The 14,571-nt window shown below is 60.0% G+C and overlaps 1 protein-coding gene and 1 pseudogene across 1 annotated transcript in view; one reads left to right on the top strand and one right to left on the bottom strand.

The window, feature by feature from the left end:
- The first annotated feature begins 1,295 nt into the window (after positions 1-1,295).
- Positions 1,296-7,373, top strand: LOC136302092 (unconventional myosin-Va-like; annotated as a pseudogene).
- A 5,264-nt stretch (positions 7,374-12,637) lies between these two features.
- Positions 12,638-14,571, bottom strand: part of UNC13A (unc-13 homolog A) — a 37,622-nt gene continuing 35,688 nt past the window's right edge. The window contains exon 44 of the mRNA XM_066205546.1: positions 12,638-14,456. Within this exon, the coding sequence (XP_066061643.1) occupies positions 14,168-14,456 (289 nt within the window). The 3' untranslated portion in view covers positions 12,638-14,167. The remainder of the gene's footprint in view (positions 14,457-14,571) is intronic.

Genomic DNA, 14,571 nt, shown 5'->3' with positions numbered 1-14,571 from the left:
TGTGAACCCGAAGCTCAGCCTTTCCTTCTCCCTCCCTGGCCTATTCAATGCTCGGGTGATTGACTCCAGTGATGCTGAAGACGTGGAAAAGTTTGCTTCAGCCAAATTTGCAATTCCTGAATTTGCAAAACCAGCAAAAGAGGGTGATCCTTCAGGCCCTGGAGGGGCAGGGGCTGAGCTCTGCTCTGGGACAGAAGCCCAGGAAGGGCTGGAGCTGTGTCAGGCCTTGGGATGGAGCTCAGGGAAAGGTTCTTCCCCCCGAGGCTGCTGGGGCACTGCCCAGGCTCCCCAGGGAATGGTGCCAGCCCCGAGGCTGCCAGAGCTCCAGGAGCGTTTGGACAACACTCTCAGGGATGCCCAGGGTGTGACCATGGGCCCCTGTGCCAGGAGCAGGGGCAGCAGGAGCAGGTTCCCTGTCCCCAGGGCTCAGCTGTGCCAGCTTGGGGCCGGGTGCTCCCTCTCCTGCCAGCTGACTGGTGTCTGTACTAGGGCTTTGGGGCTTTTTGGCCCAGTTTTCACCTCTCTTCCCCTGTGGCTTTGTGCTGAGCATGGGATCCTCAGCTCACTCCCTGTGGGGTGGCTCCAGAGAGGGTTGTTCCAGGTGTGGGGGAGGCGTGAAGTCCTTCAGGGGTGGGGCACAGACACCTGGTGCTGGGTCCCATGGCTTGCCTGGCCACCGGGCTGCCTGTCCCGGCGAGAGCTGTGGGAAGGGCTGTGACACCTGGCTCCAGTGCCGGTGGCCAGATGCTTCCCTGGCTCGTGACCCTGGCTCTCTGCAGGGACCCTCTCTCTGCTGTGTCCCACAGGGTGCCTGGCTGGGGATCCCTTACCACACCGAAGTCTGGAGGGCGACAGAAATAACCAGAGGCTGCAAGGAAGGGGACACTGCTCTCCACCCCCACCTGGAAGACGGCTCAGTAAAGCTGGAGCTGTGCAGCCCTGTGGGTCCCTCCCGTGCCCCCCATGTAGTCAGCAATCCCCAGGAGAGAGAGATGCTTCACTCTGCACCCCAAACTAGCCTGGGCTCCTCAGCAGGCCTGAGGGGCTCACACATTGGCTGGACATGCCCACCTGGTGCCTGAGGAGGTGCCCAGAGCCTGCAGTGTGTCTGGCTCAGGGTTCCCTGTTGTCCCCTGGCCGCCTGGGGAGCTGGTCCTCACTCCTGCTCCTCCCTGGCTTCCCGAAAGGCCTCCAGCTCAGCTGTCCCAGGCTGGGGTGGGAGTCCTGGTGATCACCAGCTCAAGTGCAGCCTGCAGACAGAAGCTGTGCTGCTCCCATTGCCTCATCCTGCTATCATGGGGCCGCCTAGCTCTTTTCAGCCCTCCTTCAGCTCCATTGCCATCCCTGCAGACACTGCCCTACCCCATCGAGCTCCGGCTGTCTCCCCTCTGCAGCCTCTGGTGGCCCTGAGCCACCTGCACGAGCCAGCTGTGCTGCGCTCACTCCAGGGGTGCTTCCTGCAGGCCAATTCCATCTACACCTACTGCAGTGAGCCCTGAGCCCCCCTCCTGCCCCCTGCCCTGGGCACACCCCCTGGCACAGCCCTCTTCCTCCAGGCACCATCCTCATCACCATCGACCCCGACAAGCCGCTGCCCATCTCTGAGGAGGAGGCGATTGACACCCAGTGCAGCTGTGAGCTGGGGGACACCGACCCCCACGTCTTTGCTGTGGCGGAGGATGCCTTCAGGCAGACGGTGAGGGAAGAGAATCCCCTGGGAGCACCCCCGGGGGGCAGAGGGGAGCCCCTGAGGTCCCTCTGGGAGGTGGTGTGTCCTCCCCTGTCCCTGTGCAGCGGGTTTGGGAAGAACCGGTCCCTCATCCCCAGGGGGGAGCCTGGTGCAGGGAAGAGAGCGTCAGCCAGGTACACCATGAGGTTCTCCACCATGGTCGGGGGCTGCTGAGGCAACTCCAGCATGGAGGAGAAGGCCCTGGGCTCCCTCCCCCTCATGGAGGTGGGTACCCCCCGTGCCCAGACTCTCCGTGGGGAGGGCTGGGTGTCCCTGCAGCCTCTCCCTGCATTCCTCGTGACCTGGCTCCCTGGTGTGAGGCTGCATCTGTTCCCTTCCTGGAAAATGAGAGGCAGGGACTGAACCCCCCCAGAGCACCTGGAGGTCTCAAACCTCTCCCTGCTTGCCAGGCATTTGGGAATGCAAAAACAACCGGGACCGGCAACAGCAGCCACTTTGGGAAGTACTTGGAGATTGGATTTGTCCAAGTGAATGTCACAGGGGCCACTATCAAAACCTACCTGCTGAAGAAGTCCTGTGTCACCTCCCAGGTGGGTCTCTGGGGTGGCACAGGGGTGGAGCTGAATGGGAGCCCCAGTCCTTGGAGTGGGAGGTTGTTCTTCCTGAGCATCCCTGGGGGATGTGACTCCAAAGGTGCTGAGTTCAGCTGGGAGAGGGAAAGGTGTCCCTTGCCCCCAAATCTGGGGCTGCAGTGCCGCTGCAGCGTGGCCCACGGTAACTTCAGGGTGACTTTCTTGTTCACCCACAGGCAAAAGAGGAGACAAGCTACCACATCTTCTACCAGTTCTGTGTCTTGGCCACCCTGCCCGAGCTCCAGGGCCTGGATCTCCACGAGTGCCCCACATGTCCCCACGACCCCATCTCTGCCAGCCTGTCCCATGCTGGGCAGTGCCAGCCCTTTCTGCCCTCCCAGCTGCTGGCTGGGCGCTGGAGGGGGCTCTGCTGATGATAATTGCAGAATCACAGAATGATTTGGCTGGGGAGGGACCTTAAAGCTCATCTCCTTCTGCCCCCTTCCCTGGGCAGGGACACCTTCCACTATCCCAGGGTGCTCCAAGCATTGTTCAGCCTGGCCTTGGACACTGCCAGGGATCCCGGGGCAGCCACAGCTGCTCTGGGCACCCGGTGCCAGGGCCCCCTCAGCCTCACAGGGAACAATTCCTGCCCAATATCCCATCTGTCCCTGTCCTCTTTCTGCTGGATGCTCAGGGCTTGGAGGAGAGTGGTTGGGATCCCCACGGGACAGGGCTGTGCTGGGTCCCGGCCTGACACGTGTCCCTCACAGGTGGGGCAGGGTCCTTCCACACCTGCCAGGGCCAATGCCCCAGTGCCCAGAGCACCAGAGACGCTGAGGACTTGGAGAGCACCAGGCATTCCCTGCTCCTCCTGGGTGAGGTCCTGGCTGTGCAGGGGTGGGCAGGCCCGTCCCCAGGGCTGGCTGTCCCCCTGTCCTCACCCTGACCCTGGGGAAGGAGTGCTGGGGCCAGAGATCCGTGTGCTGGGGAGCCTGGCTGTTTACTGGGAATTCCATCCCTCTGTTCTGTGGGATGTGGGGCAGCCTTGGGTTCCCCCATGTGTGTAGACATGAGGGACCCCTCCCTTGCTGCCCCTGCAGGTGTCACCGGGTCTGAGCATCTTGGCTGCCATCCTGCACTTGGGCAACGTCGTGATCAGAGGGCAGCACCGGCGTGGGGACAGCTGTGTCGTGGAGGTGGGAGAGGACCTGATGCCACCCCAAACTGTCCCCAGAGCTGCAGCCAGGCCAGGCCTCAGTGACCAGGACTGGCCCTTTGCAGCCAGACAGCGAGGCCCTGGGGCTGTTCTGTGCTCTGCTGGGCATGGTGATGGTCAAGCTGGTCACTGCTGGAGAGACCTTCATGAAGTCCAGGCAGCAGGCGCTGGATTCCCGGGGTGCCCTGGCCAAGCACATGTACAGACAGGCCTTGAGCTGGATGGTGAGGAGGTCACTGAAGGGTCACCACACCTCCACTGGCATCCTGGACATCAATGGGTAAGAGCAGCTCCGCTCTCCTGGGCTGCCTGGAAGAATTTGATCGTGGTCCTGCTCCAGCTGGGATACAGCTGTGCCTGTCCCTGCAGTGGGGACAGCTGGGTGCCTGAGGTGGCTCTGCCTGGGAGGTGCATCACGCTGCTCTCTGCTGCCCACAGGTTTTTGAGATGTTTAAGCACAAGGGCTTTGAGCAGTTCTGCAGCAGCTACGCCAACGAGAAGCTCCAGCAGCTCTTTAACCTGGTGGGTATCACCTGGGGGTGTCCCCAGGTGTGTCCCTTTGCTGTGAGCCTCTGAGGGGGGGCCTTGCATGTCCCTGCTGATTTTGTGCTCTGTCTCCTTCGTGGCTGTGCTTCAGACCCTGCAAGCCCAGGGCTCAGCGCAGTCCCTGCTCTCTCCCAAAGTGCTCCACAGAAAGGGCTGCTCAGGGGTCATATAGAAATTAAGTTGCTGTTTGGAGGCTGAGCACCTTTGTCCCCTCCTGGCCACTCCTGATTTCCTGTCTCTGCCTTCCAGCACATCTTGGAGCTGAATCAGGAGGAGCATGTGACTGAGGGGATCCCTTGGGTGTTTGTTAACTTCCATGACAGCCAGCTGTGCCCAGAGCTCATCGAGGGCCAGCCTGGACCTGCTGAATGGGGAGTGCAAGGTGGGTGAGGGCTGCTGGGAGCCAGCTGCTGTGAACACCCAGACCCCCCCACTGCCCCCTCCGACCCATTTGCTTTTCAGATGCCTCAAGGCAGTGATGGGAGATGGGCCCAGAAGTTTTGCCAGACCCACCTCAGCAGCTCCAGAAGCCCAGGAGGCCCATGGATGCTTCCACTGTCTCCCACTTTGCTGGAAAGGTAAGGAATGCTGTGGGTGGGGTGGGCTGGGGAGAGGCTCCACGCAATGGTCCCGTCTGGAGATCATGGTGACACCTTCCGCATCCTCCCAGGGTGGGAGGTGGATCCTGCTGGGCTGAAACTCCTTATCTGAGGGTAAAACTATGGAAACTGTGTTCTGGTTCCCCTCAGCAGCCTTGCAGCAGGGCAAGAGGAGCAGTGTGGCCACCACCACTTCTGACTCCTGCACGGACATTTCCCAAGTGCTTGGACGGTGTCCAAGCAGAGCTCTGCACCAAACTGGTCTGGGAAGCTGCAGGCTGAGGCTGGTGTGGGTGTTGTGTCCTGCCAGGTGGAATACCAGTGTGATGGGTTTGTGGAGAAGAACAGGGATGCTGCTCCCAAGGAGCTGGTGGGGCTGCTGTGAGCCAGCCAGGTGAGATCCCCTGGGCAGGTGCTGAGCAGGCAAAGCCTGGCTGGGCTGTGGGAGCCTGAGAGGGACTGACAAGACAGGAGGAAAATCCCTGTGTGCCAGCCCCATGCAGAGCTGGCCTTGGCCAGGGTGCCCTGGGAGCAGAGTCCTTGAATATCCTGGGTGAGAAGGGACCAACAGCAATCGAGTCCAGCCCCTGGCCCTGCACAGACACCCCAAGAATCTCAGCCTGTGCCTGAAAGCATTGTCCACATGCTCCTGGAGCTCTGGCAGCCTTTCCCATGGGAAAATGGGAACTGGGCAGGGACCGTTCCCTGAGGAGCCTGGGCAGTGCCCCAGCAGCCTCGGTGGGGAGGGACCTTTCCCTGAGCTCCATCCCAAGGCCTGACACAGCTCCAGCCATTTGTGTGTGTTATGAGCTGTGGGTGCTCCCCGTTTCATTCCCCTTGTTTTGGCGTCCCCGTTTTGGGATCCACCTTGGCCATGTCCCTGCTTAGAGTCTTTAAGGTTTTTGCTGCTTCCATGTCTGTTGTTTCTCCCTCCCACCCTCCATGCACCTGGCAGTAGGTAAGGAGCGGCTGGGAAGGTTCTTGAGCTCACCTGAGAAGGTGCACAGGCTGTTCCTGGGGCAGGGTGCAGGTGGGGCACAGCTGGATGTAGCACATCTGGGCTGTGTCTCTGGGTGGGTGGGTTTTGGGGCTGTGGCTCTCGGTGGCGGCTCTGCAGGGACTGCCTGGCTCTCACAGCTCTCTCTGGGCAGTCTGCCCTCCTCACTGAGCTCTTCCTGGAGGATGGGGATGTCCCCATGTCCCTGCAGTCCCGCAGGGTCAGGTGGCCCAGCTGCTCTGGCCACAGTCCCTGCCCAGGAGCCGAAGAGCAAGAAGTCCCCGTCCAGCCAGGGAGGGGGGAGGGAGGGAAGGTGTGCTGGCCCACCGGGAGCTCTGTGTGCCCTGTGGACCTCCTTGAGCCCCCGGGGGTTTCTGCTGGCCCTGAGCCTCCCCTGCCTTGCCCCCTGCAGTTCAAAGCCTCCCTGAGCCGGCTGATGGAGGAGCTGGGCAGCATCACCCCCACTACATCTGCTGCATCAACCCCGGCAGTGGGAAACAGCGGGAACAGCCCTTTGTGTGAGTTCCTGGCTGGAGCGATGGGAAAACTGGTGGTGCCTTCCTGTCCCTCTTGCCCTGCACGGTTTGTGGTGTGCCCAGCTGGTCAAGACCTGTTCTGGATCAGCCCCTCTGTGCCCCAGGTTTGACTCCAGGCAAGTAGTGGAGCAGCTCCGGGGTCCTGGAGACCATCCAGATCAGCGCCTCAGGATACCCCTCCAGGGATCCCCTACCCCAGCAGCACCTTGGGCGCTTCCCCCTCTCCAGCCATGACGATTCTGACCCCACTCTGACCCCGCAGATGGATGTACCAGGAGTTCTTGGAGAGGTACAGGCCTCTGGTGAGCAGAGAGGAGCTGAAGGACACCAACATGAAGCAGATCTGCAGCAGTGCCCTTGGGAGATTGCTTCAAGTAAAGGTCCTGCTTTGGGGATGCAGCTGTGGCACCAGAGTATCCCTTGCAGGTGCTTTTCCCCGTGTGCTGGTGCACAGTGAGGCACAGAAATGGGTGAGCTGGGGAAGAGCTCTGCCTCTAGGGAGGCTGGTTGGGAAGGATCCCCCTCGGAGGAGCCTGGGGAGCGCTCTGTCCTGGCGCTGACTGTCCCTTTGCTGCCGGACGCCAGCAAGTACAAGCGTGTGAAGAGCAAGGTGTTTTTCCGGGCTGGCCGTGCCGGAGGAGCTGTGCCCAGCCCAGGGCACCTGCGGGGCTGGCTGGCTCGGCGGCGCTTCGGGCGGCTCCACGGGCCGTGCTGTGCCTGCGGCTCCTGCAGGTGAGCAGGGACAGGGCTGGGGACAGATGGCAGTGCTGCCGGCTCTGGGCTGGGCTCTGACACGGGTGACCCCGTGCAGGCTCTGCCCAGGGCTTTGTCCTCCCTCTGCCCAGGGAGCCACCCCTTGCCCTGCTCTCTGCCCTTTCTTTCAGCCTTTGCTGTCCCTTCTCTGGGCTCTGCCACTCCTTCCTCAGCTCTGTTTCCTCTTTAGGCTCTGCCACCTCCTCTCTGGGTTCTGCCACCACTTCCTCAGCTCTGTTTCCCCTCCAGGCTCTGCCACCTCCTGCCCAGCTCGCTGTTCCCCCTCTTGGCTCTGGGCTCCCTTCCCAGCTCCCTGCCCTCCCTGCCGGCTTGTGAGGGTGCTGTGGAGCACCAGGGCTGCCATGGTGCTGCAGAAGACCCTGTGGATGGTCCTGGCCCAGCACTCGTTCCTGCACCTGGCCACCGTCACCATCCAGGCCTTTGCCCGGTGCCATTGCTGAGAGGAGAGCCCAGCAGGGCAGGGGGTGCCCGGGTCCCCTCTGGGGTTGCCAGTGGTGCCACTGCCCTGTCTCTGTCCCCACAGGTGATGTGGCACTGCAAGGCTGCGGTGACCCCAGGCGCTGTCCCCGCTGAGCACTAAAAGCAGCTGCACAAATGCGTGGAGATGAAGGTGACGCAGCTGCAGTGCAGGCTGGATGAGCTGCTGGGCCCCAGGTGCAGGGCCAAGTGCTTTGTGCTGACCACCTGTAACCCCGCCCTGTCCCAGCTGCCTCCTGGGCCTGCGACAGGAGCTGATTGCCTGACGTGGGTCCCCAGGAGAAGTTGTGCTTCTGGGCTTTATTCCTGGATTTCTGTGCTCCGTGGTGGCATTGGAATGGGGGGGGGCACTCTCCTGGGGGCAGCCTTGCAGCAGTGTCATGTGCCGGGGACAGTTGTGCTGTGACACATTCCACTCTGCTGCTGCCGCTGCTGGCAGCATCCCTTCTCACCATATGGGATTCTCTGCTCTGTCACTGCTCCAGTTCTGGGGGTGTCTCTGGAGGACGAGGGAGGTGGTGTGATCCTGTCTGGGAGTTGGAGGAAACAGGGCAGGGTGATCCTGCTGGAGGTGGGGAAGGGAAGGGACACTCACAGGAGCTTTGCCATGGCTTTAGAGCCCATGGGGGTGGCAGGTCAGGGAGAGCTGCTCTCCCAGGCCTGAGCTCTGTGGGGGGGGAGTACAAGGCTCAGAACTCCAAAGAGATGGTGGGAAATGGGGTCTCATTACAGAGGGGCAGCCTCTGAGTCTACAGGGCTCTCAGTGATGTGACACATGGGGATGTGTCCCTGCCCCTGTTCCCAGCCCTGCCTGATGCTCTGTTGCCTTTTTCCCAACCTGGAAATGAAACTCAAGATAATGGATTTTCTCCATTCCATCATAAAGGCCTTCAGAGGCAGTTATGGAAAGATGTCCACAAAAGCCCAACCCCACAGGGATGAGTACATATTTATAGGGTTTAGGAAATTAGCATAATTGATAAAAAGCACCAATTAGGAGGACGAGTGGTGATTCAGTTTCTCCCCCAGTCAAACCCCTTCTCTGGAGGCCCCTACTCAGCACTGGCTGTACTTTGTCCGTGAAAATGTATCCCAAAAAGTTGTTCTTGGCCTTGCTTCCCAGGAAGAACCAAGATAGCATGGCAGCCCTGCACCTCCCGGGGCTTGGAGCTCTGGAATTTGTTTTGTCTTTCTGGTTAGGGAAAGGCCATGGAAAAGTACTGGGGAGACTAATTAGTAATACAATAGGCTACAGAGTAACAAATATACATGTGACAAATTCAGAAAACATAAGAAAGAAAAAAAAAAAGGCAAAATCAAACGGCATCAGCTGTGGCCCTCACCTCAGGCCCCAGAGAAGCAGCAGCTGCAGGAGCAGCTCTCAGGGCTCACAGCTGCCCATGCCCATGAGCCGCAGTGCCTGTGGGATGAGATGCAGCAGCTGCAGGAGGACATGGCCCGTGCTGTCCAGGTCCAGCAGCTGGCACAGCTGGAGAGGCACAGCTGCCTGGGCCAGGAGGTCAAGCAGCTTAGGCAGGTGTGTTGGGGGATTCTCCTGCTCTTCTGGGGCTCCGCAGGGCTCTCCTGGGAGCCTGTAGTGGTCCTGGAGGGAGCCCACTGGGCAGGGCTCAGGCTCTACCTCCCTTCTGCCCTCCTGCAGTGCTGGGTGGGGATGGAGGCTGTGAAGCTGCAGCTGGGAAGGAGGAGGATGCCCCGATCCAGCACAGGTTGGAGCAGTCACAGGATCTGGAAGGTAAAAGGGGTGCTCTGACCCCCTCATCCCCTGGGTACGGGCAGGTCCTGCAGGCTCGGTGTGCCTCTGCACATCCCCTCTCCGAGGGGTCCCGGTGTGGCTGTCTCCCCTGTGTGCTGCGTCCGTCCCCACGAGCGGCGCAGCAGAGACAGAGGCCGCAGGGGGAGCTGCAGAAGGAGCAGGAGCGCTGCTGGCACCTGCTGCAGAAATATGCCCACCTGGAGCAGGACTGTGCGAACCTGCGGGGACCTTCCACAGGGTGAGGGCCTGCAGGGAAACTGGAGCCTCCGGGCATCCCCTTCCTTGGCTGCGCTGGGATGGGGACCACGCTGTACCCAGAAACGGCAGGACGTGCCCAGCCCGTCCCTGTCCCTGTCCTCCTCCAGGCTGTGAAGATCCTCTGGGCGTACAGCCCGGCCATGGGGCAGGAGTAGCACGTCAGCCCTCGCGTCCTTAGCAGCCTGGGGGGCTGCCCTCCGTGGCTGCTCTCACACTGGGGCAGTCCCCATCTCACCATTGTCCCCACAGAGGCAGCAGCAGGACCAGGGGAGGGACCTGACAGCTCCTGGTGGACACCAGCCACATATTCCCTGTGCAGCTGCCCTCCACCACCTCCCCGCTGCACCTGGATGAGCTCCACATCCCTGAGACCCTGAACCCGGCCTTGGCCACCTCCGGGCCTGGGGCTGCCCCTGGCCTGCTGCCAGTGTCCCATTTTGAGGTGTCTGAACCCTCTGAAGTTTGGGAAGGCCATGAGGGTGGGGGCTCAGCACCTTTGGAGTTTTCACTGGGTTGTTTGGCCACCTTTTAACCCTTTGAAGGTAATAAAAGTCTTTGCGTGTAGCTCTGGCCTTGAGGTTGTTTGCAGGGTGCTGGGAGGGAATTTAAGGAGGGAGGGAGGTGTGGGGGGAGCTCCTTAGCCCCTAGAGAAAGGGTGGTCAGCAGGCTTGGAACAGACTTACCTGCTTCCTGTCAAGACAGGGAGGATTTATTTGAATGACCTGGTTTAGCTGATGTCATGCAGACTTTAAGTCCTCAGCCTTAGGGTTAGGAGCGTTGGCAGGAGTAATGTCACCAGCTGGAACAGGAGCGTTTCTAGAAAGGTTTGGTGCAGTTAATCACAGTTTGGCATCTCTTGAGAAGGAGCAAAGAATTGTACACTCCTCCCTGAACCACCTGTGCAGTTCCAGTTAAACACTGTCCCACAGCATCCTCTCTCAAGGAATTGCAGTATCTCTTGAAGCCAAGCCTCCCCCTTTCCTCACAAACAGGATCTATTTCAGGAGTAGATGAACTCCTGGAAATGCTGTGTCCCGGTCTTGAGCTATAATGGCTTTGGGAACCTCAGGACTGAGAGGTGCATGAACGTGGTGGGATGAAGTGTCATGAGAGTCAGGGCTCAGAGGGACTCGAATTTAAATTCAAGAACCCAACTATTTTCCACTCTGTGACTGAGGTGAGATATGATGGTGGGAAGACGCAGCAGTAACAGCCAATCCTGTCCTCTGGCAGCAGGAAACCATGTCCTGTCCTGTAGGCCCTTGTACAAAGTCCCTCTCCGCTCTTCTGGAGCCCCTTTAGGCACTAAACAGGCTCTGAGGTCTCCCTAGAGCCTTCTCTTCTCCAGCCTTGAAGGAGCTTGGTTACACCAGGTCCTGCTGGCTGGGACGGACACCATTTCCCACTTGAGGTGGGTTTGAGTTTTCCAGTGCCCAGCATTGCATCCCAGAGCTCACAGACCAAGAGGCCACCAGGCTCACTCAGAGCTTCACTTGGACTTGCTGAACAGGGTTTTGAGGGCAACTATCTCATGGACTATATCTGTTGTCCTGCGCACAGTGGGCAGCTGGTGCCTAAATGATTATATTGTTTAAATTGTTGTTAATCAACTCCTCTGAGGATCATGGGAAATTACAGTAAATCATAAAACAACTTCCCCCCACCTCTCCCTTCTCTACAGGCTCAACTTCCCTCCCAAATTCTCCACCTCCTCCTCCACAGCTGTGCAGGGGGGTGGGAAATGGGGTTGTGATCAGTCCATCAGCCCTTGTCTCTGCTGCTCCTTCCTCCTCCTCTTCCTCTTCTCTAGTTGTGAGGTTCCTCCCATTGGTGGCAGCCCTTCAGGAGACTCCACCATGGATGAATCCCTGAGGTTCTGCATGAGCTGCTCCAGCCTCAGGTGCTGCCAGGAGCCTGTCCTAGCAGAGCCCTTGCACAGGCTCAGAGCCCACTCAGGGGACATCCCTCTGCTCTGCTCAGGGTCCTCCAGGGGCTGCAGGTGCATCTCTGCTCCCCGTAAACCCCGCTGGGCTGCAGGGACACAGCTTGTGGCCTCCCAGAGACCCTCTGCTCTCTTTTCACATAGGCACAGGAGCCCCATGTGAAATTATGATGATTAAAGCTAATTAATTAATCTAGAGAACCTCAAAAAAGGGTGTGCCCATCAAGGATCACTGGAAAAAAACAAGAGCCCAGGAACAAGGCTGAGGTTGGACTTGAGCTTTAAAGTCTCTTTCAGCCTAAGCCATTCCATGATTCCAGCAAAGCCTGGTGGCAGCCCCACAATTCTCAAGGGTGAAGCAGGACTCTGGCGGAGCCCAGGAACAGCCCCAGCTCTCTCTGTAGGTCATCAGGGCCCTGCATTCATCAAACCCACATCAATCCAAATTAGGAGGGAAAATGTTTTGAGGGACTGTGTCAAAAGCCCCGCAGAAGTCCAGGCAGGTGCCATGAACAGCTCATCCTTTATCTGCTGATATAGTCATCCCATCATGGAAGGCCATGAGACCAGCAAGGGATGGGTTTGTCCTCCATGGGGCTGTGCTGGCTGTCCCTGATCACTCCCATGCCTGGAAATTATCAGCATTTTGCTTGGGAGTAGTGTCACCTCCCAGGACACGTCTGTCCCAGCTCTGCAGCTCCTCCCGAGGGGAGGCAGAGGGGCAGGGGCTGAGCTCTGCTCTGGGACAGGAGCCCAGGAAGGGCTGGAGCTGTGTCAGGCCTTGGGATGGAACTCAGGGAAAGGTTCTTCCCCCCGAGGCTGCTGGGGCACTGCCCAGGCTCCCCAGGGAATGGTCCCAGCCCCGAGGCTGCCAGAGCTCCAGGAGCGTTTGGACAACGCTCTCAGGGATGCTCAGGGTGGGATTGTTGGGGGGTCTGTGCAGGGCCAGGAGCTGGACTTGATGATCCTTGTGGGTCCCTTCCAGCTCAGGATATTTCAGGATTAGGTGTTCCTGTGATTCCATTTAACACCTATCCTTGGTTTTGCAAGGGCACCCGCAGGGAGGCCGAGTGACAACAGGGATCATCCCTGGGCTATTGGTCCTTGGAGCTTGTTATCCTTGGAGCTGGTTATCCTTGAGGCTGAATATCTCTGGTTTTCCCTTTAAAGGTGGAAATGCTGTACTGGGGTGGGAGTGGGGCTGGGAAGCCCCCAGGTGCCTGTCCCCTCTCAAGTCCCCACAGGAGCCACAGTGAAGGGTGTGCTTTTTAATGTCAGTTATAATAAAATATTTTTACAGAGCCCAAAAAATTCAAAATAGTGCAAAACATCTCACTGTCATGCATCCATGGGAGCCGCCGCCATTGGCGGGACAGACACACAGGCATCGGTGACACTGTGCTACAGGAGCAGAATTGGTCAGTTCAATCACATGCCAAAGAGGGGAGGGGGCACAGGGCCAGGGGCACCACGGTCGGGCTGCGGGGCCGAGCCCCAGCCTGGCTGTGCAGGAGCAGCCGGTAGAAAAAGGGTGTAAACATTGAACAGAAACCAGAGAGCAAAGTGAAACCCTTTGGTCCCAGGCAAACGCTCTAGGCAGAGGAGCGTGGGGGCCAGTCGGGGTACCCTGTTTTGGGATGGGAGGGGGCTGAGAGAGCTGTATTGACTTGTGGGGTCATGAGGCCTCTGTCTGCCCCAGGACTCGGGGCAAACTGGCCAGCTGGGGTGGCCACCCCAACACCACACACGCAGGCCTCCCAGGCACTCGCACGAGACATGCACACCACTTAGCACACAGAATTGGTGCTCACTGGGGAACTGGGGGGCACAGAACTGGTGCTTACTGGGGGACTGGAGGGAGGGCTTCTCTGGGGCGGGGTGGGAATGGTTTTGCTTGCGCCAAGGAGATCCCATGGGCTGCACTGCTCAGGGATGCTGGTCCCCACTGGCCAGAGCAAAGAGGAATGAGTCCCTCTGCTCTGGTGCCCCCAACCCTGTCTCCCCAAGCCCTGGCACCTTGTGGGGGGCAGTGGGGTAGCCCACGGTGGCAGCAAGGCAGGGAAGACAGGATATGGGCCGGGGGCTGCTACCTGCTGCTCCCGACCCTGGTGATGCTGCTGCCAGCCAGGGAGGGGACCCTGTGCAGGGCCCGTGGGGGCTGCACCCGTCAACCCAACAGCCCCAATAGCCCTTCCAGGTGCAAGACACAGCCTGTCCAGCTGCCCTGTATGTACAGGTATTTACATATGTACACATATGTGCTCAGGGCTGGCAGCTGCCCTGCCCTCAGGACACACCACGACGCTCAGGGATGGGGACAAGGGGCCCTCACGCTGTGCCAGCCACTCACCAACACCCGCACATGGCACGAGACACACACACACCCTCCACAGCCCTTTCCTTGTGTCACTCGGTGAGGTTTGGGGCTGGGTGGGGCGGTGGAGGTTCAGGGATGGGCCACCGGGGTTCCTCCGTCTCAGACAGGCTGGGGAAGGGCGGAATGCCCCCCTCACCCAGGCTCGGCTCCAGCCCCTCCCTGCAGCCCGCCCCATCCCAGCACCTTCCTGCGGGGTGTGATGGGGGCCTGGCTGTGCTCGGCACCGCTGCCACCCAGCCAGCGGGGCCGGGGAGGGAGGGGAGGGTCTGTCACTGCAGCCACAGCACCCCCTCCCCAGGGCCGGGGCAGCGACTCCTCTGCGGCCACTCCTATGGCTTATACACGGCTAGAGGATTCTGTCAGGGGGCCGGGAGTGGGAGGCGAGGGCTGGGGGGGCCAAAGGACTTTAACTGCTGCCCTCCTCGGCCGAGCGTGTGTCCGACTTGAGCTTGACAAACTCCTTGGCCACCTCGTCGTTGTTGCGCTGGGAGAGGATGCGGAGCACGGTGAGCCCGGTGTCGTCCATATGGATGCGGCGGCCCAGGGGCAGCCAGCAGGCGCAGCCGGGGCGCTGCAGGATGTCCCGGAGCTGCAGCACAGCGATGCCCACGGTGCGGTCCTCCCGGGCGAAGCAGTAATCCTTCACACACACCTGCAGCTCGTAGCACTCGGGGCCTGTCTCCGTCCCCAGCGTGCTGAGGGGGAGCAAGGGACAGGCAGTGTTGGCAGATGGGGTCACACTTCACCCCTAGCCCGGCCGTCTAACAGACCCTACAAGGCTGCTGTCCCCAATCCCACCCCTAGAAAAGC

The sequence above is a fragment of the Chamaea fasciata genome, unplaced genomic scaffold (genome assembly GCF_029207755.1).
Source record: "Chamaea fasciata isolate MVZ Bird 193981 ecotype frontalis unplaced genomic scaffold, bChaFas1.0.hap1 SCAF_28, whole genome shotgun sequence".
NCBI classification, from domain to species: Eukaryota; Metazoa; Chordata; class Aves; order Passeriformes; family Sylviidae; genus Chamaea; species Chamaea fasciata.
Note: the sequence above shows the minus strand (reverse complement) of the source record. Positions and strands in the feature narration are given on the sequence as shown.